A 23,889-nucleotide genomic window follows, 5' to 3' on the forward strand; every position below is an offset into this window, starting at 1 on the left:
TCAGACCAGCAAGGAAGATGCGCACCTACAAATAATTCCCATGTATGAGGAATTTTTAATGCAGCCGTGATCCTGTTATGTGAGCACCTGCTGTTAAACTGAGTATACTCGTATAACTCTGTTTTCTCCATTATTTATTGTTAGAAATGGGCAGAGTGTACAGTTCTTTGTCTTCATCTGCTACCAGGTTTTTCTTATGGTATATTTATTTACAAATTTTAGATCAAAACTGGATACTGAATTACTAAGCGATCCCTTTGGAAAAGAAAACTTTTTTTCAAGTATTTTAAAAGGAAGTTTAGATTACCTCTGTATTTCTTTTAAATTTTCAATCAGGTTTACAGCTCGGCCGCTTGTAGAGACAATATTTGAAAGAGGAATGGCAACTTGCTTTGCGTATGGTCAAACTGGCAGTGGAAAAACACATGTGAGTAAAGTTAAAATACTTGTGCATGGACACACACACTGTTTCTACTACATTTAAGGTAGATTTTCATTGTTTAGTATTTACTTACAGTTTTGAAAATTAGTTTGTCATAGACCTCGATATACTTGGTCTTGAAGTGAGGGACCATGTGAGAACAGAACTTGAAATGTCTGGTTGTAGTGTTGAGTTATATAGCAATGATGCATACTAGTGTGTACTGTAAGACATCTAAAGGTGCAGGTTTGAGTTACTTAAGGTATCACTGTATTTATTAGTTTATATTTTTTCCTCTATTAGAAGGTGCCAATAAAAATATTGATGCAAGCACTGAGGTGCGGTGATGTCTATATGAAATGTGCAGTTTTATAAAACTGTTTCAGGTACTTATTCAGATGAGATTTTCTTGATTGTTGGGTAATACCACTGCCCATCCTTTAAGTACAACCAAATATCCCTGCCTGCTAATGCCAGGTACAGATAGCTGTGTATTGGATATTTTTTGGTGGCATTTAATCTGCCTGCATGTGCCAACACAGGTGATATTAGTAATCACTAATGGCCTAAGTCTTTTGTAGATTTAACATTGACAAGTTACGGATGTTCTTCGTGTTTCTCAGTCATCACATTTGGGTTATCTGCCTGCAGGTAGCCCTCAGCCGGCTTGAATACCAGAGTCTTGGGATTTCTGCGTCGGATGCTGTCGCTTCTTCCATGACGTCAGGTCATCAGGGGTGTAAATGCAGCCGATGCCATTACATCAGTCTTTCTTGCCGTGCGGTGACCGAAGCAGAAGCAGTTCACAAGTGCTGGTCGGCCGCCTCCTGAAATTTTCGTGTTTTGGGTTTCAGACCTGAAGTCTTCTAAAAGAGAAGTACCCTGTTGGGGATCCTTTTTTCTTGCTCTAACCGATGTCAGAAAAAGTTAATAATTGTCTTACCTGTGGAAAGCAAACACCTCACAGAGATTTTCATTCTTACTGCGTCACCTGTTTAGGCCCAGACCACGATGTCCCTCACTGTCAGTTTTGTGCCTTGTTCAATGCCTAAACTATTCGTCATCGGGCTATTTTTGTCGCTAAATTCTTTCATTCTCAATCTCCGTATTCCGAAATGACTTCGATAAGCCATCCGACTACCGATCTTCCGAAAAAACGTAAGGATAAAAACAGAGACACACTGCATAGGTCCAAAACTGCCGACGATGCTACTGTTAAGCTCGTCGCCAGTACTCAGTGAGGCGCTTTCGCAACCCCTGATACTCGCTTATACAGATACTCAGGCCTCTACTGAGACCCATTCAGAGTCCGGTATGCCACGAGATGCTTCTTTGACTATGGAACCTGCGGATGTCTCTACCTTGGATGGGTCCGGAGCCGCTGTGCAGGCACTGGCTTCTGAGGGTGTATTCAGGCCTTCCGAATTTCATATTAAACAGACGACTTCGTTTCAAACCAAAAATATCGAATTTCTCAGGCCTAAAGTTCGCACTACGCCTAGGAAACAGATGACCAAAGCACATTCTCAGGCCCACATGCCACAAAAACAAATGCTTACAATGGCTGAAGACCTTATTACTTTAATTAGGGGAAGTCAGCCTTCCCCCTCAAAAAGACCAAGAACTGATTTTCTTTCTGATCAGGAGTCTGATAACTCTGACCCTTCTGATTACCAGGACATACCTTTATCTACCTATGAGGATTCGGATGCAGAGGATTCCATTCCCTCTGCTTCCCCCCAGAAGATTTTTCTTTTGGTGAAACCCTGCATACCCTTAAAGAGCATTTCCGGTGAGAGAGCCAGGACTACTCTCAGTCCAAAAAGAGACTCGGGAAATGTTTAAACTTGCCTCAGCACAGGTCTCTAGCTATCCCTCTAGTTTTGGAAATTGTAGATGTCTTCCTGGAATCCAGCCTTACCCCTGATACTTTGACTCCAGCTCCCAGGAAACCTGACAGGTACTATAGAGTACCTGACTCCCACAAATTCCTCTTTAAGAATCCTGCTGCGGATCCAGAGACCATTTCCCAGGGACCTAAAGGCATTAAGGCTACAATGGCCAAAAGTCCTACCCCTTTGGACAGGGATTCTAGGGCTTTAGACAGATGGGGTAAGAAGGTATACACCTCTGCTACTCTTGCCATCAGGGCTTCAAATTGCCAGTTTCATATGTTAAAGTATCAGCAACATATTATGGAACTAATTAAACAGAAAATTATGTTGATTCCTGATTGTGCAGAATGTAAAGATTTACAGGAGTTAATGCATTCTGCTAAAAATTATGTTGATTCCTGATTGTGCAGAATGTAAAGATTTACAGGAGTTAATGCATTCTGCTAACCAAGTTGGTAAACATACTTTGCAATGTGGTTTTGATGCCTTAGAAGCATCTTGCAGGGCTGCTGTCACTGGGTCTGTTCTTAGAAGGCATGCTTAGCTTAAGGAACAAAACTTGCCAGACCATGTCAAAGCAAAATTACTAGATGTATCATTAAACCAAGGGCATCTATCTGGCAGTAAAGCAGAAGTCCTCAAAAGGATGGAGGAAAAAGCTAAATCTATGCAAACTGTTAAAGATTTCTTACAAGTTCAGCCACCTAGGTTCAGTAGGTATTGGCCTTCAAAAAACGTCTTTTCCAGTCCCTCCCAGACCTCCTCAGTCCAAACGCAGGGGCAGCAGACCACCAAGACTAACAGTCTCAGGGTATGCACATATCTAAGCAATGAAATGCACCCACGTTCAAAACAGCTGGCATCCTATGGCAGCATCTCACAGTATCTAACAAGGCATGCTTGGTTAAAGTAACAAAATCTGCCTGATCATGTTAAAGTTAAATTACTAGATGCACTTTTACAGCATGATACTTTGGTGTTAAGGCAGAAGAGGTGTTAAAGAAAATGGAGGACAAAGCTAAATCTATGCAAACTGTCAAAGATTTTTTACAAATACAGCCACCTAGGTTTAGTAGACACTGGCCTACAAAAAATTGGTCCTTTCCTGTGTCAGACCTCAAAGGGGCAGACCCAGACGCCCTAGGGGCAGATCCCAGGCACAAGGTTTTTACAGGCCCAAGCAACGGGGTGCTTCTACCTCCAAAGCTGGAGAAGACAGATCACAAACATACAGAAAACAGTCTCAATGACTTCCCCCTGCCTGCACCAAGCACTTATCTTCTGGCAGCACCCTTAGGGGGTAAATTAGCACTTTTTGCTCAAAATTGGCACATCATAACCCAGGACAAGTGGGTTCTAAACAGTGTCACAAGGCTATACAAGTTCCATTTCCATACTCTGCCAAAGGCAAACGGCTGGCCAGATCTGCCAAAAAATCAATGGGCAGAGGCACAAAAACAAGTCTCATCCCTCATGGACATGGGGGCCATTCAACAAGTACCAGAGCACCTCATGGATCCCCATGAGTGGAAGCTAGATCCACAAGTCCTTCAGCATGATAACAAGGAATTGGGGATGCCCAGACATAGATCTATTTGCCTCCCCTCTCAATTATCAACTAAAAAGATTTTGCACAAGGACTTATCACAGACAAGCATGGAAAGTAGACACCCTATCTTTCAGCTGGAAAAAACTATCAGTATATGCCTTTCCTCCACTGCCTCTCCTCCCCAAGGTGCTCCTAAAGGTCAGACAGGGGAAGCCAAAGATTATACTGATTGCCCCAAACTGGCCATGCCAGTACTGGTATCCAATACTAAAGAACTTATCTCTGTACCCAGCTTGGACCTTACCTCAAATACCTCGACTAGTGTCCCAGCAAAACAATCAGATCATGCACAGCCAACTCAGGACATTAAACTTGGCAGCATGGCGGATAATGTAGTCATACAAAAAACACCTCTCAGTAAAGCTGTGATGGATGTCATTCTGGAAGCCAGAAGGCCTAGTACCAGAAAGTCTTATGCTGGAAAATGGAAGAGATTCTGTGCTTGGAACCAGGCACAAGGAACTGATACAGCAGAACCAAATATTCCTCAGATTTTGCAATACTTAACTGAGATGCTGGACAAAGGCCTGTCTTTTTCATCAATTAAAATTCATGACTGTGCCATTTCGGCTCATTACAATTCAGAGCCACCACTTTTTTCTCATCCTTTATTAAGGCAGTACCTCAGAGGAGCCAAAAATGTAAGGCTCCCAAGGAGACTACCAATACCTGCATGGGACCTCAACAATGTCTTTGAAAAAGCTCACCGTGCTTCCTTTTGAGCCAGCGGCTACTGCGGGCATGAAGTTTTTATCTTGGAAAACAGCGCTGCTTTTAGCAATTACTTCAGCAAGACAAGTTTGAGCTAGAGGCACTCATGGCTGTGGAACCTTTCATCATTTTTCATCCAGACAGGGTCTCCCTGAGGACAAACCCAACATGTATGCCTAAAGTAGTGTCCAGTGTGGCGCTTAACCAAGCCATCCATCTGCCTACTTTTTTCCCAAATCCACAGAACAAGGGGGAGAGATTCTACATTCTTTTGACATACACAGACAGCTTAGATTCTACTTGGACAGAACCAAAGCTTTCAGGAAAACAGAGCAATTACTAGTGGCATATGCTGCAGGATCATAAGGAAAGCCTATCTCAAAGCAGACTATTTCTAAGTTGTTAGGACACTGCATTCGTTTCTGCTACTTACACCATGGCAAGCCAGTGCCTAAGGGAATTAGGCCTCATTCCACCAAAGCTGCAGCAAACTCAGCAGCCTTTCTCAGGGGAGTACCAACCAGGGACATTTTAGAGGCAGCTACTTGGAGTTCAGTGCACACCTTTACAAAGCATTATCATCTGCCACTCTACTCTAAATCTAGGGCAGGCTTTGCCACTGCAGTTCTGCAGGGCCTCATAGCCACTCCTACTGCTGTCTAGTTCCAGCCTCCCAACCATAGCTTTGGGAGTCTTCCCAAATGTAATGACTGCAGCAGTGAAACACAAAGAAGATAGTACAGTTGTGTACACTTACCATAAATGTAGATGTTCGAGTGTGTTCACTGTTGCAGTCCAGGTTACCCACCCACCTTCCCCCTTTTTTCTTATGGATCCTAGCTTTCCTTCTCTGATTTATACTACCTATGTGGTGTATTTGCTTATAAATGAAGGTAAAATTTATATTGGTGTATTTATATAAAATTTGGCTACCCTTTTTGGGGGTACCTGACAACTGGGGCAAGAAAAACTGAAACAAATGGCGTCGGCTACTTCTTTTATACCCCTGACGACCTGACGTCAGGGAAGGGGTGACAGCAGCCGACGCAGGACCCAAGACTTTGGAATTCAGGCCGGCTGAGGGCAACCTGCCAGCAGGATTACCCAAATGTAGTGACTGCAACAGTGAATACACTCAAACATCTACATTTATGGTAAGTGTACACAACTGTACTTTACCATCTTTCCATCCCCCTGACTTCTCTTTACTTCTACCTATCCTTTTTGTTTGGCATATCTTATATCATGTTTATTTGCTTTGTGCTGAGGGTGTTCCATACCATGTAATTGCTTCCTATTTTGGGGGCACCTGACATCTGGGGCAAGAAAAACTGATGTAATGGCATCGGCTGCATGTTTTATACCCCTAACCACCTGACGTCATGGAAGAAGCTACAGCATCTGGCGCAGAAATCCCAAGACTCTGGTATACAGGCCGACTGAGGGCTAAACCTGCAGGCAGATAACCCAAAAGTGATGACTGCAACAGTGACTACACTCTTAACATCTACATTTATGGTAAGTGTACACAACTGTACTTTATGTTCATTGCTTTATGTGTGTGTGTTTCTCCACTTGATTGGTCTTACATTTCTGTGTTTTGCAGATTTCACTAGTGTTAAAGATCCATTTTGGCATGTTTTCATACTTTCCCCTTCAAAGTACATTAGTGTGCTTTTGGTAGTTAAAGAATTTTCATTCTGATTATAATGTTCTTGATTTTTTCATTTTTAAGAACTTAGTGCATTTTTCTCAGGTGCCTGTTGCCTTTAATGGCTTAATTTGTAGCATTGCAGTTGTTAGTGTATCCAAACAGGTAAGGCTCTCACATAAAGACTGACAGTGTCTTACATTCCCTTCAATTCTTTTTACTGTCTTAGTACCTAAAATCCATTTTTTGCATTTTAATTTGCCTCTTCTGTTTAGTGGCTTTCATTAGTTAACAGCTGTTTTAATTTTCCTTCAAGTTTTTACAGTGGCTGTATAAATTTTAAGGATGTGGGAGGAGAGAAAGCCATGTCCTGCCATCCTTCTTCCAGTCGATTTTTATTTATTTTAGTTTAGCAAAATAACATTTTTAACAGTTCCGGACCAATCATTATCCTTTTCTTTCACTCTTGTCATGTAGGAGCAGTTGTCGGACCTGTTTCACCAGCATCAGTGCTCCACTCTGGAGCCCTTTGAGAATTTTCCCCTCCCATAATGCTTCTCTCCCCTGGTTTACCTCTCATCTTGTTTGCTTCCTTTGTGAATGAATGCAGCTCTGCGCATCCAAACTCTCCACCTCTATTTTTTGGCAATCTAGAGAGTTTAGTAGAGATTTAGTAAAATTTATTTAGTGGAGGCCCTTAATGCTGTAGTACACTTTAGATCTTCTTGGTTTCAAAGTTTTTTTAGTAAATGTTTAACATCTTCATTATTAACTGTGGCATAAAACATTTGCTTTTTCGAAGTTATCCTTTTTATCTTTTAAAACCCCCATCTACATTTTCATAATTCTTTAAAGTGAGCATGACTTTTTCTTCCCATTTGTGCTTCATGCGAAAGAGATGGCATTTAACTCGTGTAACCTCTGACCACGAACATCCCTTTCAAGGTCTCCAACTCATTTAAAAAATGACTGTCCTCAGAAATAATTGTAGATGGCCTGAGCATTTGCCCTTTAATCAAATTTCTTTTTAGATGCCAAGGATGATTCCTAGTACAGTGAAGATAGATTTGTGTTTGAATAAGTAGGTTTTCTTTATAACAAGGATTTAAGTCTGCCATTGTTCTCATCCTTGACCCCTAAAATATCCATGTAATTGATTAGTTCCTGTAGTAATGAAAAAGTGAAATCCAAAATATTTGTTGATTACCCTAAATATTTAATTAATTAAATTCTGTCCCCGTCCACATAATAGTCACCCAGATATCTCATATATATACTTATTCTGACTACATACCATCAAAAACACATTTTTCTCACCACCCCAAAACAAAATTCACAAAAGTAGGGGTGCTTGCTGCACCCCATGGCTACACCTTTCTGCTCTTAGCAATATTCACCATCACAAAAGTTGATTGTTTTTCAATATGAGCTCCATAAATTGTTCAATGATTTTTAATTCATTTGTAGAAACATCTTCACTTGTAGCAATGTCCATTGATGAGTGCATTTCTTGGTCCTGTGTTATCAATAAAAATAAGATCCAATATTGTCTGTTTTCGTCAGATTCAAAATTTGTCAAATCCAATGGGATCCCACCTCAGCATAAACTTAGAAACTTTATAGTACCAGGGCTCTGACTTCTTCCCTACCCATAATTCCTTGTACTGTACACTCTTACCTCAGATCTCATTTGCCGCCTGAAGCTACCAGATGTGTGTGAGGACTCTTCGTATCTTGATGTCCTTTACGGAATTGTGAATTCTTTCTCCTTCTCTTACAGAGAGTTTAGCTCTCTATTTGTAAATTCAGTATTGGATAGCATAGATGTCCTTCTGTGTATCTGTTGCAGTATTCATTACGTGGGGGAGTTCTCCTGCCACAGGTGACTTGACGTCGGCTAGTATACAAAAGTCTTGAAGGGTGCATGGGATGTCGCATGTAAGCTGCGATCGGACGTCAGCCATAAAAGTGATGTACACATGCACCATCTTCTTAACTTCTCTGCCGCCAAGTCCGAATGACAGATTCCAACATACAGATGTATTCCAAGTGGTTTGCGTTTCTTCAGTTTTCAGATAAATGCCCCATTGGGGAATTTTTTTGACTGATTTTGCTACCGTCTTTGGTTAGGGTTCATGTCATCCAAGAGGGGCAAATAGTAGTGTAGATGTCAAATCCCACGCAAGGATAGCTACCTCCAGTGCCGGTTCTGTATGTCAGGTGCTTGTCCCAAAGTCCTTAAGGGTAGATTATCCTCTTTAGCTATCTACCTAGAGAACCAGGGCTTAAAGCTGCTTGCAAAAAGTGCTGTGGAGAGATCCTCGAGGCCCGAGGGGGAGTAGAGTTTGAAGCAGAAGACCAGAAAGCAAAGGCCTGAACCTTCTGCTGCACCTTTGCATACCATTGTCTCTCTTAAGATGGAGGAGAGCCCGGAGACACAACCCGTTCACAGTTCAGATCCCCAGGCTGAGCCTGATGTCAAAGCCACCTTGGATCAAGCATTAGCACAATCGCAGAGGCCGAGCAGGCATCTGTTTCTGATGTTCGCGGGGAACGACTGCTCATGATAACTGAAGACCCAAAGGTGATTCCTCAGATCCTTGTAAGGGAAGCTCTGATAGAATGTATGCCTACGTCGGGGCCTCCTACCCTAAATAGGGCAGACTTGCACGGAAAAAAGAAACCAAAAAACAACCATTTATTTCAGCCAAAAGAACCTGCTAGAGCCTGCAACAATCAACTCAGAGCCTTTTCAATTCCCTGATGTCCCTTAGACCTCCCCTAGGCTTTTCAGCTCCCTCTCCTAATGCAGCCTCTCCACTTAAAAGGACTAGGGCAGTGGATTCTTCAGAGGAAGAGGCATCCTCAGGGGACGATTCTCTGGACTACTACACACAGATCCCTTCCCCCCCCCTGGATTATGCATCCCCAGAAGAGGATTTCAATGGAACATTTTCACCTATGGAAAACCTTTCATTAGAGACACTAGCTAAAATGAGAGAGAATATTAAATGGGACAGCACCCAAGTATCTGAAGTACAAAAAAGATAGTATACACTACTACAGGTGGAATCACCTAGCCCATCTGGTATTCCTCCTGTCTTGCCTGCCTTTCTTGATGCTTTTGACTCCGCTTCACAGACACCAGACTGCTTGTATAATGTCCCAAAGGACTACAAGTTCCTGTTCAGATGCCCTTTTGCAGACCTGTTATCTCTGTGACTTCTGCAAGCCATCAAAATTGCTGCCGTCCACTACCCTCCTGCCATCAGATAAGGATAGCAGGACCCTGGATAGACTAGGCAAAAAGGTGCACAATTCTGCCACTCTAATGTTTAGGGCCGTAAATTACCAAATGCACATGACTAAATTCGCCTTGGAGCATATGTTCCAACTTTCACAGGTAATTGCAGACTTACCCGATTCAGAAAATAAAACCTTGGCTATTTCCTTGCTTGGTGCATCCTCCCAAGTAGCACAACGCTCTATAAAATACAGCTATGATGCTGCAGAAGCCTATGCCAGAGCAGCTGCATCTGGATCAGTATTAATATTCGCTTGTCTAAGGCTCCAGCCCTTACCTGAGGACATAAAAGCCAAACTTATGGATGCTCCTTTGGATACCTCTCGCTTGTTTGGCCTTGCAGCTGCTAAGTTGTTCAAGTCATTGCAGAAAAAGTGTAAGGAATTGCAAGAATTGAAACACATTGTTGATGTCATCCTATTTAGTGTTGCAGTATTCCTTACATATGGGTTGTATTCTGCCCAAACAACCTAACATCCGGCCTGTATACAAAAGCTTAGAGCCACTGCCTGTACGTGGGACATCGCACATAGGCACAGACAACGTCAGCCATAAAAGGGACATCCGCATGTACCATCTTCAGAACTTTTTCATTGCCATTCGGAAAGGTCAACTCGTATGTGCGGTCTGCCGTTGGATCCCGTTGGTTCATCTTAAAGCTTAAGATAAGTACCCCATAGGGAATTTAATATATTGCTACTGCGTTTTGTTAATGTCATAAAGGAAGAGCAAGTGTAGGTGTGGAATCCAAATTCCACATAAAGATGGTCACGAACTGTGCTTGTTTTGCTTAGGGCCTACTCACGACCACCTGTCCTGCTCTTTTTTTTTTTTTAATTAGGCCTTCATTCCCAAAACATTACGCAGTAGTGTCAGCTTTAAATTTATATTTAGAAAACCAAAGATTCAAATGTCTTAATAGGGATGCTTATGGATGGTTCTGCGAGTATTTCTGAGTTGTCTGTAAAGAGGAAGGTCAGCAAGGCTAGGCTCGAATCCTCTTTAGCTGCGCCTGTTCCCGCCGACGTACCCCGTGAGGTTGATGAAAACCCTGCGGTGCAATCTGAGGTAGGGTCCACTCCCTTGGCAGGTACCGAGATGGAAGCAATCAGGAGTGCGGATCCTAGCACGTCCGAGGCAATGCAGACATCTGATTCAGACGAATTTGGGGAACAGCAGCTAGTGATTGCAGAAGACTCAGGAACTGCTCTGGTTTCCTTGTCCGAAGAACTACAGAACTACCTGAGGTTAGGCCTATGTCCGCCTTCTCCTCTCAGCAGGAAAAGCCTGTGGAAAAAAAGCAAAAGACTAGGCATGATGTTCTTCATTTTTCACTGCTGCAGTCATCACATTTGGGTTATCTGCTTGCAGTAGCCCTCAAGTCGGCCTGATTATCAAATTCTTGAGTCCTCCGCCGGTTGCTGTCTCCTCTTCTATGATTTCAGGTTGTCAGGGGTATAAAGCATGCAGCCGACACCATTACATCAGTCTTTCTTGCCGTGCGGTGCCAGAAGCAGTTCGCAAGTGCCAGTCGGCCGACTCCTGAATTTTTCGTTTTCGACTTTCAGATCCGAAGTCTTCATCTAAGCTAAGTACCCTGTTGGAGAACCTTTTTCTTGCTCTAAACCTATGTCAGTAAAAGTTAACAATTGTATTTTTTGTGGAAAGCAAATACCTCATAAAGATTTTCATTCATACTGCATTCCTTGCTTAGGCCCAGACCACGACGTACCTCGCTGTCAGTTTTCTGCATTATTCAAACCTTGTACTATTCGTCATCGGTTCATTTGTGCATCTAACTATTTTGGTACTCTGTTCAGTTATCCAGAAATGGCTTCGGTACACCACCCGACTACCGACATTCCAAAAAAACGCAAAGATAAAGACAGAGACAGATCGCATAGGTCCAAAGCTGTCAACAACACTTCTCCTAAGCTAGTCACCAGTTCGCCGGTACTCAGTGAGGCGCTTTCGCAGCCCCTGATACCCGCTACTTCAGATTTGCAGGCCTCTACTGAGACCCATTTGGAGTCCGGTATGCCGCGAGATGCTTCTTCGACTGTGGAACCTGCGGATCTCTCTCTACCTTGGATGGGTCCAGAGCCGCTGTGCAGGCACTGGCATCTGAGGGTGTATTCAGGCCTATTGACTTGCATATTAAACCAATGCCATCTTCTTCTTCAAGGCCTAAAACTCGATCCATACCTAAAAAACCGACACCCAGACCGCATGGTCAGGCCCCTGTGCGTAAATAAACAAATAAGAATGGCTGAAGACCTTATTACTCTAATCGGGCGAAGCCACCCTTCCCCTCTAAGAGACCTAGGACTGATTTTCCTTCTGATCAGGATACTGAAATTTCTGCTTTCTCTGATGGCCAGGATTTGCCCTTATCTACCTATGAGGATTCTGATGCAGAGGACTCCATTCCCTCTGCTTCCCCTCCAGAGGATTTCTCTTTTAGTGAAACCTTGCATACTCTTAGGGAGCATTTTCACTGGGAAAGCCAAAATTACTCTGACTCCAAAAAGAGGCTTAGGGAATTCTTACTCCTGCCTTAACACAGGCCTTTAGCTGTCCCTCCTGTACTGGACATTGTAGATGATGCCTTCTCGGAATCTCGCCTGGCCCCTGACTCTCTCCCTCCTGCTCCCAGAAAACCTGATAGGTATTACAAGGCACCTGACTCTTACAAGTTCCTCTTTAAAAAGCCTACTGCGGATCCTGAGACCATTTCACAGGGACCCAAGGGCATTAAGGCTACTACTGCCAAAAATCCTACCCCCTCTGATAGAGATTCCAGGGCGCTGGATAGATGGGGTAAGAAGGCATACACTTCTGCAACCTTGGCCACTAGGGCCTTAAACTGCCAGTTTCATATGTTAAAGTATCAGCAGCATATTATTGGATTGTTTAAACAGAAAATGATGCTGATTCTTGACCGTGCTGAAAATAAAGATTTACAGGATTTAATGCATTCTGCTGAACAAGTTGGAAAACTACTTTGCAATGTGGTTTTGATTCATTAGAGGCATCTCGCAGGGCTGCTGTCACTGGGTCTGTACTTAGCAGGCATGCTTGGCTTAAGGAGCAATCTTTGCCAGATCATGTTAAAGCTAAATTACTGGATGCTCCCTTAAACCAAGACTGCCTGTTTGGCAAAAAAGCAGTAGTACTTAAAAAGATGGAGGAAAAAGCTAAATCTATGCAAACTGTTAAAGATTTCCTGCAAGTACAGCCTCCCAGATTTAGTAGGCATTGGCCCTCTAAGAATTGGTCCATTCCTGCCTCTTCCAGGCCTTCTCAGTCCAAACCCAGAACCGGCAGAACACCCAGGCTTCAGCCCCAAGATACTCACAGGCCTATGCAGTGGGTGGCTCCCACTTCCAAAGCAGGGAGTCGCAAGACTCCCCCCTAGGTTAAACTGCCTCAATGACTTAACTTTAAACCTTCCAAGCTCTGCTCAACTGGCTGTTCCTTTAGGGGAAAGATTGCCCTGCATGCAAAAAATTGGGAATTCATTACCCAGGATAAATGGGTTTTAAATATAGTTTCCCAAGGATACAGATTCCACTTCCACTCCTAACCAACCCCAAGCGGTTGGCCAGACCTACCCCCAAATCAGTGGGCAGAGGCTCAAAAGCAAGTTCTCTCTTTTAAGCATCAGGGCTATTCAACCAGTCCCAGAAGAAGAATGGGGGCAAGGTTTCTACTCAAGACTTTTCCTGGTACCCAGAAAAGACAATTCCTGGCGCCCTATCCTGGACCTGTCTACCCTAAACACTTTTTGGTAATCCCAAAATTCAAGATGCTAACTCATCAGCTGCTTCCCATGCTAGACAAAGATGCCTGGTTGTTGACAACACTGGATTTAAAGGAAGCCTACCTGCACATCCCAATAAGGGAATCTTGCAGAAGATACCTACACTTCATAGCAGGCTACTTGCACTATCAGTTCTCTGCACTGCCCTTTGGCTTATCTACTGCGCCCAGGTTATTCACAGAGTGCCTAGCTCCAGTCATTGCATTTTGCAGGCAAAGAAATATTCAAGTATACCCATATCTGGACGATTGTCTAATTCAGGCAGAAAGTCAGGGCATACTATTAAATCATCTGGCGTTTGTAAAGAAATTGCTAACGTTTTTGGGGTACACCATAAACGAAAAGAAATCACATCTTGTACCCTGCCAACAAATTGTATTCCTGGGAGCAAGCTTGAATACAACTTCCCAGATGGCCCACCTCATGTCAGAGAAACAAATTCAGTTGACAGTCTACTTCAAACTACTGGCCACAAAGACCCAGCTATCTGCAAGGAAAATACTGCAAGCCCTGGGGTTCATGGCCGTTGTATTCTACTAATTCCATATGCAAGACTGCATATGAAGAAACTACAATGGTATCTAAAAAGCCTATGGTGTCAACATTCTCAGGATCTAGAATCAATGATTCCTATCATACCTTGTCTGGCAGAGGCCTGCCATCAAAACAAGAGACTGCCATTCACTCTACCCCCTGCCGCCCAAACCCTAACAACAGACGCATCATACTGTGCATGGGGGGGCTCACTTGGCAGGGCAGTGCATTCAAGGCAAATGGAACCCAAATCATATGCACTTGCATGTCAATCAAAAAGAAATGTTAGCTGTACAGAATGCTCTGACAGCCTTCAAGGACCACATTCTTCCAGGACAATTATTGGTAAAGACTGACAACACCACTGTTATGTGGTACATACACAAGCAGGGGGGGAACCCACTCATACCCTCTTTGCAGACTAGCCATGGCTCTGTGGAACACAGCCTTGAGCTACCAAATTGTATCTACAGGCTCAATTGCTGCCAGCCAAGCTAAATACACTGGCAGACGACCTAAGCAGAATTTCATGTACCCACACGAGTGGAAACTGGAACCAAAGATATTCAGCATGTTGAGAAACAAATGGGGGAGCCCATCGATAGACCTCTTTGCCTCTCCCAGAACTACCAGTTGGACAAATTCTGCACAAGGACTCTCCACAAAAATGCTTGGAAAGTGGATGTCCTGTCCTTCACCTGGAAGAACCTATCAGTTTATGCCTTTCTCCCTCTGCCTTGCCTCTCTCCAAGTTACTACTAAAGATCAAACAGGACAAACCAAAGACAATAGTGATTGCACCATATTGGCCACGCCAACTCCGGGTACCACCCCTTGCACAGTGGGTCACTGCTGGCACCTGCCTCAGACCCCTGCCTTGCTGTCCCAGCAGGAGGGCCAGATTCTGCACCCACAACTTCAAACCCTGAACTTGGCAGCCTGGCTAATTACCTGATCTCTCCATTACCATCCCCCAGTAAGCAAGTAATGGATGTCATTCTGGAGGCAAGGAGGCCTAGTACTAGAAACTCCTATGCTGAAAAATGGAAAAGATTCTGTTCCTGGAGCCAAACTCAGGGGATGGGCACAACAGCGCCCAATTTACCCCATATTCTTCAATACTTAACTGAAATGCTTCACAAGGGCCTTTCCTTTTCTTCCATCAAAATTCATACCTCAGCCATCTCAGCTCATTGCAATACAGAACCACCCCTCTTCTCTCATCCACTGCTGAAGCAATTCCTCAGAGGGCCAAAAACTTAAGACCACCCAGGAGAGCCTCTACTGCAGCCTGGGACCTTAACGTTGTATTGGAAAAGCTCACTCTACCTCCCTTTGAGTCAGCTGCAAATGCAGAGTTGAAATTCCTTCTTGTAAGACGGCCTTCCTTCTAGCCATCACTTCAGCAAGAAGGGTGTCTGAGTTACAGGCCGTCATGGCAGTGGAGCCTTTCATCATCTTGCATGCTGACAGGGTGTCCCTTAGGGCCAATCCCTCCTTCATGCCCAAGGTGGTATCCAGTGTGGCCCTTAATCAGTCCATTCATTTGTCAACCTTCTTTTCTAATCCACATAAAGGGGAACGAATACTGCACTCCTTGGACATGCACAGACAACTTAGATTTTACTTGGACAGGACTAAACCTCTCAGGAAATCTGAACAGCTGCTGGTTGCATTTACTGTAGGGGCAGAGGGGAAGGCCATTTCAAAGCAAACCATTTCTAAGTGGATAGGCCATTGCATTCATTTCTGCTATAAGCATCATGGAAAACCTACCCCACAGGGGGATAAGACCACATTCAACCAGGGATGCAGCTACCTCTACAGCCTTTCTCAGAGGTGTCCCTACCAGGGACATCCTAGAAGCTGCTACCTGGAGTTCTCTACATACCTTCACCAAGCATTACCACTTGCCAATTTTTTCTAAATCCAGAGCTGGATTTGCCACTGCAGTCTTGCAGGGCCTTATAGCTGGTCCTAATGCTATCTAATTACCTCCTCCCATCCTTAGCTTTGGTCTACTCAAATGTGATGACTGTAACAGTGAAACACGAAGAACATAGTACAGTTGCGTGCACTTACCATAAATGTAGATGTTCAAGTTTATTCACTGTTGCAGTCCTGGTTACCCTCCCTCCAGCCCCCTAACTTCTATTGACTATACATCTATTCTTGTTTACTAAGCTTAAAGCTTTTTGGTGTATTTGCTTTTTTGTTGGAGGTGTAACCTTGTATATAATTGCTTCCCATTATGGGAACACCTGACATCTGGGACAAGAAAAACTGATGTAATGGCATCGGCTGCATGCTTTATACCCCTGACTACCTGACGTCTTGAAAGATGAGACAGCAACCGACTCAGGACCCAAGACTTTGATAATCAGGCCGACTGAGGGCTACTGCAAGCAGATAACCCAAATGTGATGACTGCAACAGTGAATACACTCTAACATCTACATTTATGGTAAGTTTACACAACTGTACTTTCCCGCTCCTTCTACCCCAGTGTCAGATTGGGAAGTTTTCGCTCACGGCCTTAAGGCCCTGATGGCTTTAAGGCCTGCAGCTTCACCTTTAGCCATGCCGGGCTCGGCCTTTGCCTCTTCTCCAGTGCAGCTGTCCGGGGTCCAAGGCCTCATCTCAGGATAGCCTGCAGAACATCAGATTCATGACACATTCTGAGGAATCTTCATCTGGTGAAGACTCTCTGGCATGCTCCACTCAACTTCCCTCTCTTCTGGAATATGCTTCCCAGAGGAGGAGTCTAATTGGGGGGATTCTCCCATGGAAGAGCTTTCCTTTGGGGAAACTGTTAATAAAATGAGAGAGTTTTTCCAGTGGGATTCCTCTCAAGTCTCAGAAGAGCAGAAGAGAGATTGAGCTTCTACTGGTTGAGGCCCCCTGCACCTTAAGCAGCCCCTCCAGTACTGCCACCCATTTTAGATGCTTTCAAGGCTACATCTAAGACCACTGATTCCCAAGCCCCTGCTCCAAAGAGATCTGATCATTTCTGTAAGGTCGTTGAGGATTGCAAATTTCTTTTTAAATGTCCCTCAGCTGATCCTGCTGTGGTTTCCATTACTTCAGATAACTCCTCATGGCTTTCTCCTTCTACCAAGTTGCTTCCTTCTGATAATAAAAGTAACATTTTGGAAAGGTTGGGCAAGAAGGTATGTACTTCAACCTTGGCTATCAGGGCAATTAATTACCAGACACACTTTGGCTATCAGGGCAATTAATTACCAGACACACACATCCAGATATGCTCTGGCTTTGCTTACTCAGCCCACCCAGGCTCTTTCCCCATTGCCAGATTCAGAGGCTAATTCTCTGTCACTTTCTCTCCTATCATCCTCCTCCCAGGTAGTAGCTAGACACTCTATTAAGTGTAGTTATGCAGTGGAGGCCTCTGCCGGAGCAGCAGCCTCTGCTTCTGTTCTAAGAAGGCATTCCTGGCTACATATCCAAGCACTTCTGATGACATCAAGGCAGAATTGCTTGATGCTCCTTTTGACAACTCCTCATTGTTTGGAAAAGCAGCAGCAGAGTTGTTTAAATCACTGCAGAAAAAGGTAAGGAACTCCATGATTTGAAGCACCTACAGGTTTCACCAGTTTCAAATTTTCATAGAAATTTCCCTGCCAAGACTTCCTTTGTTAGGAGACCTCCTTGATGTTCTTAGTGTTTCACTGTTGCAGTCATCACCTGTGGGTTATCCCTGCTGTGGTAGCCCTCGGCCAGCCCGAATACCGAAGTCAATGTTTTTCTGTGTTGGCTGCTGCCGCTTACGCCATTACATCAGTCTTTCTTGCCATGGAGCCCGTAGCAGAAGCAGTTCGCAAGTGTGCCGGTCGGTCGCTACCAGAGTTTGAATTACAGCTGAAAACGTCTAAAGCCAAGTACCCCGTTGGAGATCCTTTTTTCTTGCACTAACCGTTGTCTGAAAAAGTTAACAATTGTCTCGCCTGTGGAAAGCAAATACCATACCGAGATTTCCATTCATACTGTGTCGCTTGTTTAGGCTCAGACCACGACATCCCTTGTTGGATGTTCATCGTGCATACAGCTGCAGTCATAACAGATGGGTTCTCCTGCCGTCAGGCGGGTCCTCGGTCGGGCGAATTCCAAAGTCTAGGTCCGGCGTCAGTTGTCGTCGCTTCTTCCCTGATGTCAGTGCGCCAGGGGTATAAAAGAACCAGCCGACGCCATTTTCTTCAGTCTTTCTTGCCGCGCGGTGCCCGAAGCAGAAGTGCCGGTCGGCCAGCTCCTGAAATTACAAAAATTTTGCAACCGAAGTTGTCTTTAAAGCTAAGTACCCTGTTGGGGAAACTTTTCTTGCCTCAGACCGATGTCAGACAAAGTTAATAATTGTATTTCTTGTGGGAAGCAAATACCGCATAAGGATTTTCATTCCCGCTGCATTCCTTGCTTAGGCCCAGACCACGACGTCTCGGTCTGTCGTTTTTGTGCTACATTCAACAAACGCACCATTAAACGTCGGGCGGAGTTCACCCAGCACTATTTTTGCAAAAAATGTAACTATATTATGTCGTCGGATACTCCGACTCCAGTTTTGTCTAAAAAATGCAAAGATAAGGACCGACACACGAGGTCCGTGGCCTCTACCGACACCATGCCAAAGCCGACTACAGGTGGTCCGGTTCTCAGCGAGGCGACTACGCAGCCCCTGCCTACCGACGACACTTCTTTGGTGGTGTCTTCTGTGCCCAAGGTCGCAGGCTCCTCGGCCCACACTCCGACTACAAATACCGAAGCCACTCTTGGTGGTGAATCTCAAAATGTAGACAGGTCTGCCTCCTCTCAAGGTGCCTTCAGACCTTCCTCTTCTTTTTCTATCAAGGCTTTCACTAAGTCTAAAGCAGCCATGCATTCTAAGAGACAAGCTCCACAGGGCCCTTCTCCAGGCCCCATGCCTAAAAAACAGATGCTTAAAATGGCTGAGGATTTGATTACTCTTATCAGGGGTTCTCAACCCCGGACAAAGGCCCAGAGTGGAGGAAGAATCCCCCTCCTCTGACCAGGCCTCCATTATTTCAGAGCACTCTGATGAACAGGAGCATTCTTACTCCCCTTTTGAAGATTCTGATGCTGAGGAGTCCATCCCCTCTCTCCCCACCCAGAGGATTACTCATTTGGGGAAACCTTGCATACCTTAAGGGAACACTTCCACTGGGAAGGCCAAGAGTACTCAGATTCCAAGAAAAGGCTTAGGGATTTTCTCTTGCTACCTCAGCACAGGCCTCTGGCTATACCTCCTGTCTTAGACATACTAGATGATGTGTACTCGGAGGCCTGCCTTAACCCGGATTCTTTACCTCCAGCCCCAGTCAAGCCTGACGGGTACTACCGGGTTCCTGACTCACACCAATTTTTATACAAAAGCCATGCGGCTGACCCAGAAACTATCTCACAGGGCCCCAAGGGAATTAAGGCCTCCACTGCTAAAAACCCATTACCTTCCGAGAGAGATTCCAGATCCTTAGAAAGGTTGGGGAAAAAGGTATACACCTCAGCCACCTTAACCATGAGGGCATTAAACTGCCAGTTCCATATGCTAAAGTACCAACAGTTTCTGTTATCACAGTTGAGAAGCAAAATGTCACAACCTGAACAACCAGACTTAAAGGAGTTGCAGGATTTGATGCATAGTGCAGAACAAGTGGGTAAACATACCTTGCAATGTGGTTTTGATGCTCTAGAGGCCTCATGTAGAGCTGCTGTTACAGGATCAGTCATACGTAGACATGCCTGGCTCAAGGAGCAAACCTTACCAGATCATGTCAAAGCTAAATTACTAGATGCCCCTCTTCAAAAGGATGTATTATTTGGTGTTAAAGCTGAGGAGGTATTAAAGAAAATGGAGGAAAAGGCTAAATCAATGCAAACAGTGAAAGATTTTCTACAGGTACAACCTCCACTTTTCAGTAGAAATTGGCCTTCCAAAAATTGGTCCTTTCCAGCCACGGACAGACCCCAAAGAGGTAGATACAGGCGCCCGAGGGGCAGAGGGCAATCTCAAGGATCGTTTAGGGGCAGACAATGGCAAGCTCCTACACAAAGAGGTGGTGAGGATAGTTCGCAGCCATTCAGAAAGCAAGCCCAATGACTTTCCCCTTTGCATGCCAAGCAAGGCTCAAATGGCAGCACCCTTAGGCGGAAAACTGGCATTATTTTCAAAAAATTGGCATATTGTCACAAAAGACAAATGGATCCTGGACATTATAAACAGAGGCTACAGATTTCATTTTCACACCCTTCCAAAAATGAGAGGCATGCCAAACCTGCTACACAATCAAAGGGCAGAGGCACAAAGACAGATTTCAGATCTCATGGACATGAAAGCAATTCAAGAGGTACCTACTCACGAACAAGGTCAAGGTTTTTATTCCAGACTATTCCTGGTAACAAGGAAGGGAAAAGATTGGAGACCTATTTTGGACCTATCCATCCTAAACACATTTTTACTCGTACCAAAATTCAAGATGCTCACATTACAGCAGCTTCTTCCCATGCTGGGCAAGGAGTCTTGGCTGGTAACATTGGACCTCAAGGAGGCATACCTGCATGTCCCAATCAGACAAAATTGCAGAAGATACCTCAGATTTCTTGCAGGTTCAACCCATTATCAATTCTCTGTGTTGCCCTTTGGCTTATCTACTGCGCCCAGAGTATTCACGAAATGCCTGGCATCAGTAATTGCCTACTGCAGACTTCAAGGGATACAAATATACCCATATTTGGACGACTGCCTGATCCAAGCGGACAGCAAGCACATACTTCTGAAACATCTGGCTTTTGTAATAATGTTGTTGAATTCTCTGGGATACACAATCAACAAAAAGAAATCAAGGCTAATACCCTCTCAGAAAATAATTTTCCTGGGTGCCAACTTGGACACAAACACCCAGATGGCCTACCACACTCCAGAGAAGCAGGGGCAACTAACTCAGTAATTCAGAAAACTAGCAACTTTCACCAGGCTGACTGCAAGGAAAATCCTGCAGGCTCTGGGATTCATGGCATCTTGCATCCTACTAATCCCATGTGCAAAGCTGCATATGAGGAAACTTCATTGGTACCTGAAAAACCTATGGTCTCAACACAGCCACAGTTTGGAAACAATAATACCACTAATTCCATGTCTTCAAAAGGAATTTCTGTGGTGGGCTCAAGCATGCCAAACAAACACAGGTCTCCCACTCTGCAAGCCTCAAGCAAATCAAGTCATCACAACAGACGCCTCGGTCTACGCCTGGGGGGCGCACATGACAGATAGGTGCATTCAGGGCAAATGGTCCCAAAAAGAAAAGCACCTTCACATCAATCAAAAGGAAATGCTAGCAGTAATAAATGCTATTATAGCTTTCAAAGGCCTTCTGCATCCAGGTCAACTATTGATAAGGACAGACAACACCACAGTAATGTGGTACATAAACAAACAGGGAGGAACCCATTCATACCCCCTATGCAGGCTGGCCATGTCACTTTGGAACATGGCTCTGGAATTACAAATCGAACTTCAAGCACAGTACTTGCCAGGCAAGGAAAACACACTGTCAGACAGCCTAAGCAGAAATATGACAGATCCACACGAATGGAAGTTGCATCCTCTTTTTTTACAGACATAATTCAAGCATGGGGAAGGCCAGACATAGATCTCTTTGCCTCCCACAAAAATCACCAATTGATGAAATTTTGCTCAAGGACTTTCCATCCACAGGCCTGGAGAGTGGACGCTCTCTCTTTCAGTTGGACAACAATGACAGTTTATGCCTTTCCACCTCTTCCTCTGCTGCCCAAAGTTCTATTAAAAACCAGAGCAGACAGACCAAAGATGATTCTCATTGCTCCAGACTGGCCAAGACAGCACTGGTACCCACTCCTGAGGAGCCTGACGCATTCCCCTCCATGGACCCTACCTCTAATGCCTCTTCTTCTGACTCAGCACAGCTTCAAAACTCGTTACAGTCAGCTGAAAACACTCAATCTGGCCGCATGGAAGATTCTGTAACATCACAACAGACCCTACTCTCCAAGGAGGTGCAGGATGTCATTTTGGAGGCCAGAAGGCCGTCTACTAGAAAAGCTTACTCCGCAAAATGGAAACGGTTTTGTGCCTGGAATGAGAAAAAGGGCCAGAATCCTGGAAAGCTGAATTTTCCTCATATATTACAGTATCTAGCTGAGCTGCTAAGCAGTGGACTTTCATTCTCCTCCATCAAAATCCATGCCTCAGCCATTTCTGCAGAATACAACACTGATCCACCTTTATTCTCTCACCCCCCTCTTATGACAGTTCCTCAGAGGGGCAAAGAATATAAAACCCCCAAGGAAACAACCAATACCTGCTTGGGATCTCAATTTCATTCTAGAAAAGCTGACCTTGCCTCCTTTTGAGCCAGCTGCCTCAACAGATTTGCAATATTTGTCCTGGAAAACAGCTTTCCTTCTGGCTATCACCTCAGCTCGTAGGGTATCTGAACTACAAGCCCTCATGGCTGTGCAGCCTTTTATCATCTTCCATCAGGACAGAGTTTCCTTATGAACCAACCCGTCCTTTATGCCAAAGGTGGTATCCAGGGTAGCTTTGAATCAGGCTATGCACTTACCTACCTTTTACCCTAATCCTCAAAACAAAGGGGAGAGACTACTGCATTCCTTGGACATCCACAGACAGCTGCGTTATTATTTGGACAGAACAAAGCCTTTCAGAAAATCAGAACAGCTCTTTGTGTCCTATGCTATAGGAGCTCAAGGGAAGCCAATTTCCAAACAGACCATCTCAAAATGGATAGCCCACTGCATACGCTTTTGTTACTCTTTTCATGGTAAAACTGTACCTGCAGGCATCAGATCTCACTCCACAAGGGCCACAGCTACCTCTGCAGCTTTCCTCAGAGGAGTTCCTACCAAAGATATTTTGGAAGCAGTCACTTGGAGTTCTGTGCATACCTTCTCCAAGCACTACCACCTACCATTATACTCCAAAACTAGAGCAGGCTTTGCCACTGCAGTCTTGCAGGGCATTCTGGCTCCTCCTAGTGCCTACCACCCCTTTCTTAGCTTTGGGATTCTACCCATCTGTTATGACTGCAGCTGTATGCACGATGAACATAGTACAGTTTTGTACCTACCATAAATGTAGATGTTCGAGTGCTAATACAGCTGCAGTCCAGGTTTCCCTCCCTCCTTCCCCTCTTGGGACAGGCCTATTGGCTAACACCACCTCATACAACCTGATTGGAGTATTCTTTTATGGTGTATTTGCTTGCAACTACTGTATTTTGATTATATTGCATTGCTTTATTACACAAAATTATGTATTGCCTTCCTTCTGGGGGCACCTGACATCTGGGGCAAGAAAAACTGAAGAAAATGGCGTCGGCTGGTTCTTATACCCCTGGCGCACTGACGTCAGGGAAGAAGCGACTACAACCGACGCCGGACCTAGACTTTGGAATTCGGCCGACCGAGGACCCGCCTGACGGCAGGAGAACCCATCTGTTATGACTGCAGCTGTATTAGCACTCGAGCATCTACATTTATGGTAGGTACAAAACAGTACTTTCTGTGCCCTCTTTAACGTGAGAACCATTCTTCATAGAGATGGACCACACAAGGCTAAGCCTTCCGACGACTCTATGGCTAAGCAGGTCGTCAGTTCTCTGGAATTCAGTGAGGCGCCTTCACAGCCCCTGACGCCCAATTCTATACCTTCGCAGGCCTCTACTTAGACACTTTCAGAGTCCGGTATGCCGCAGAAATCTTTTGCCTTCAGAAACTTTGATTGTCTCTGCCTTGGTTGGGTCCGAAGCCGCAACGCAGGCACTGGCTTCGTCTTTTGCAGTACCGAATCTAGACAAAAAACATCTCCTCCAACTACCGTTTCTCTCAGACCGATGGATACTTTTGGGCCTACA

The 23,889-nt window shown here is 44.6% G+C and overlaps 1 protein-coding gene across 1 annotated transcript in view; it reads left to right on the forward strand.

Annotated features, from left to right (window-relative positions):
- Positions 1-23,889, forward strand: part of KIF2A (kinesin family member 2A) — a 2,798,933-nt gene that overhangs the window by 1,514,413 nt on the left and 1,260,631 nt on the right. Inside the window, exon 11 of the mRNA XM_044063819.1 lies at positions 337-427. Within this exon, the coding sequence (XP_043919754.1) occupies positions 337-427 (91 nt within the window). The remainder of the gene's footprint in view (positions 1-336; positions 428-23,889) is intronic.

Source organism: Protopterus annectens, chromosome 2.part2 (genome assembly GCF_019279795.1).
Source record: "Protopterus annectens isolate FY-2018-M chromosome 2.part2, PAN1.0, whole genome shotgun sequence".
In the NCBI taxonomy this organism is placed as follows: Eukaryota; Metazoa; Chordata; order Ceratodontiformes; family Protopteridae; genus Protopterus; species Protopterus annectens.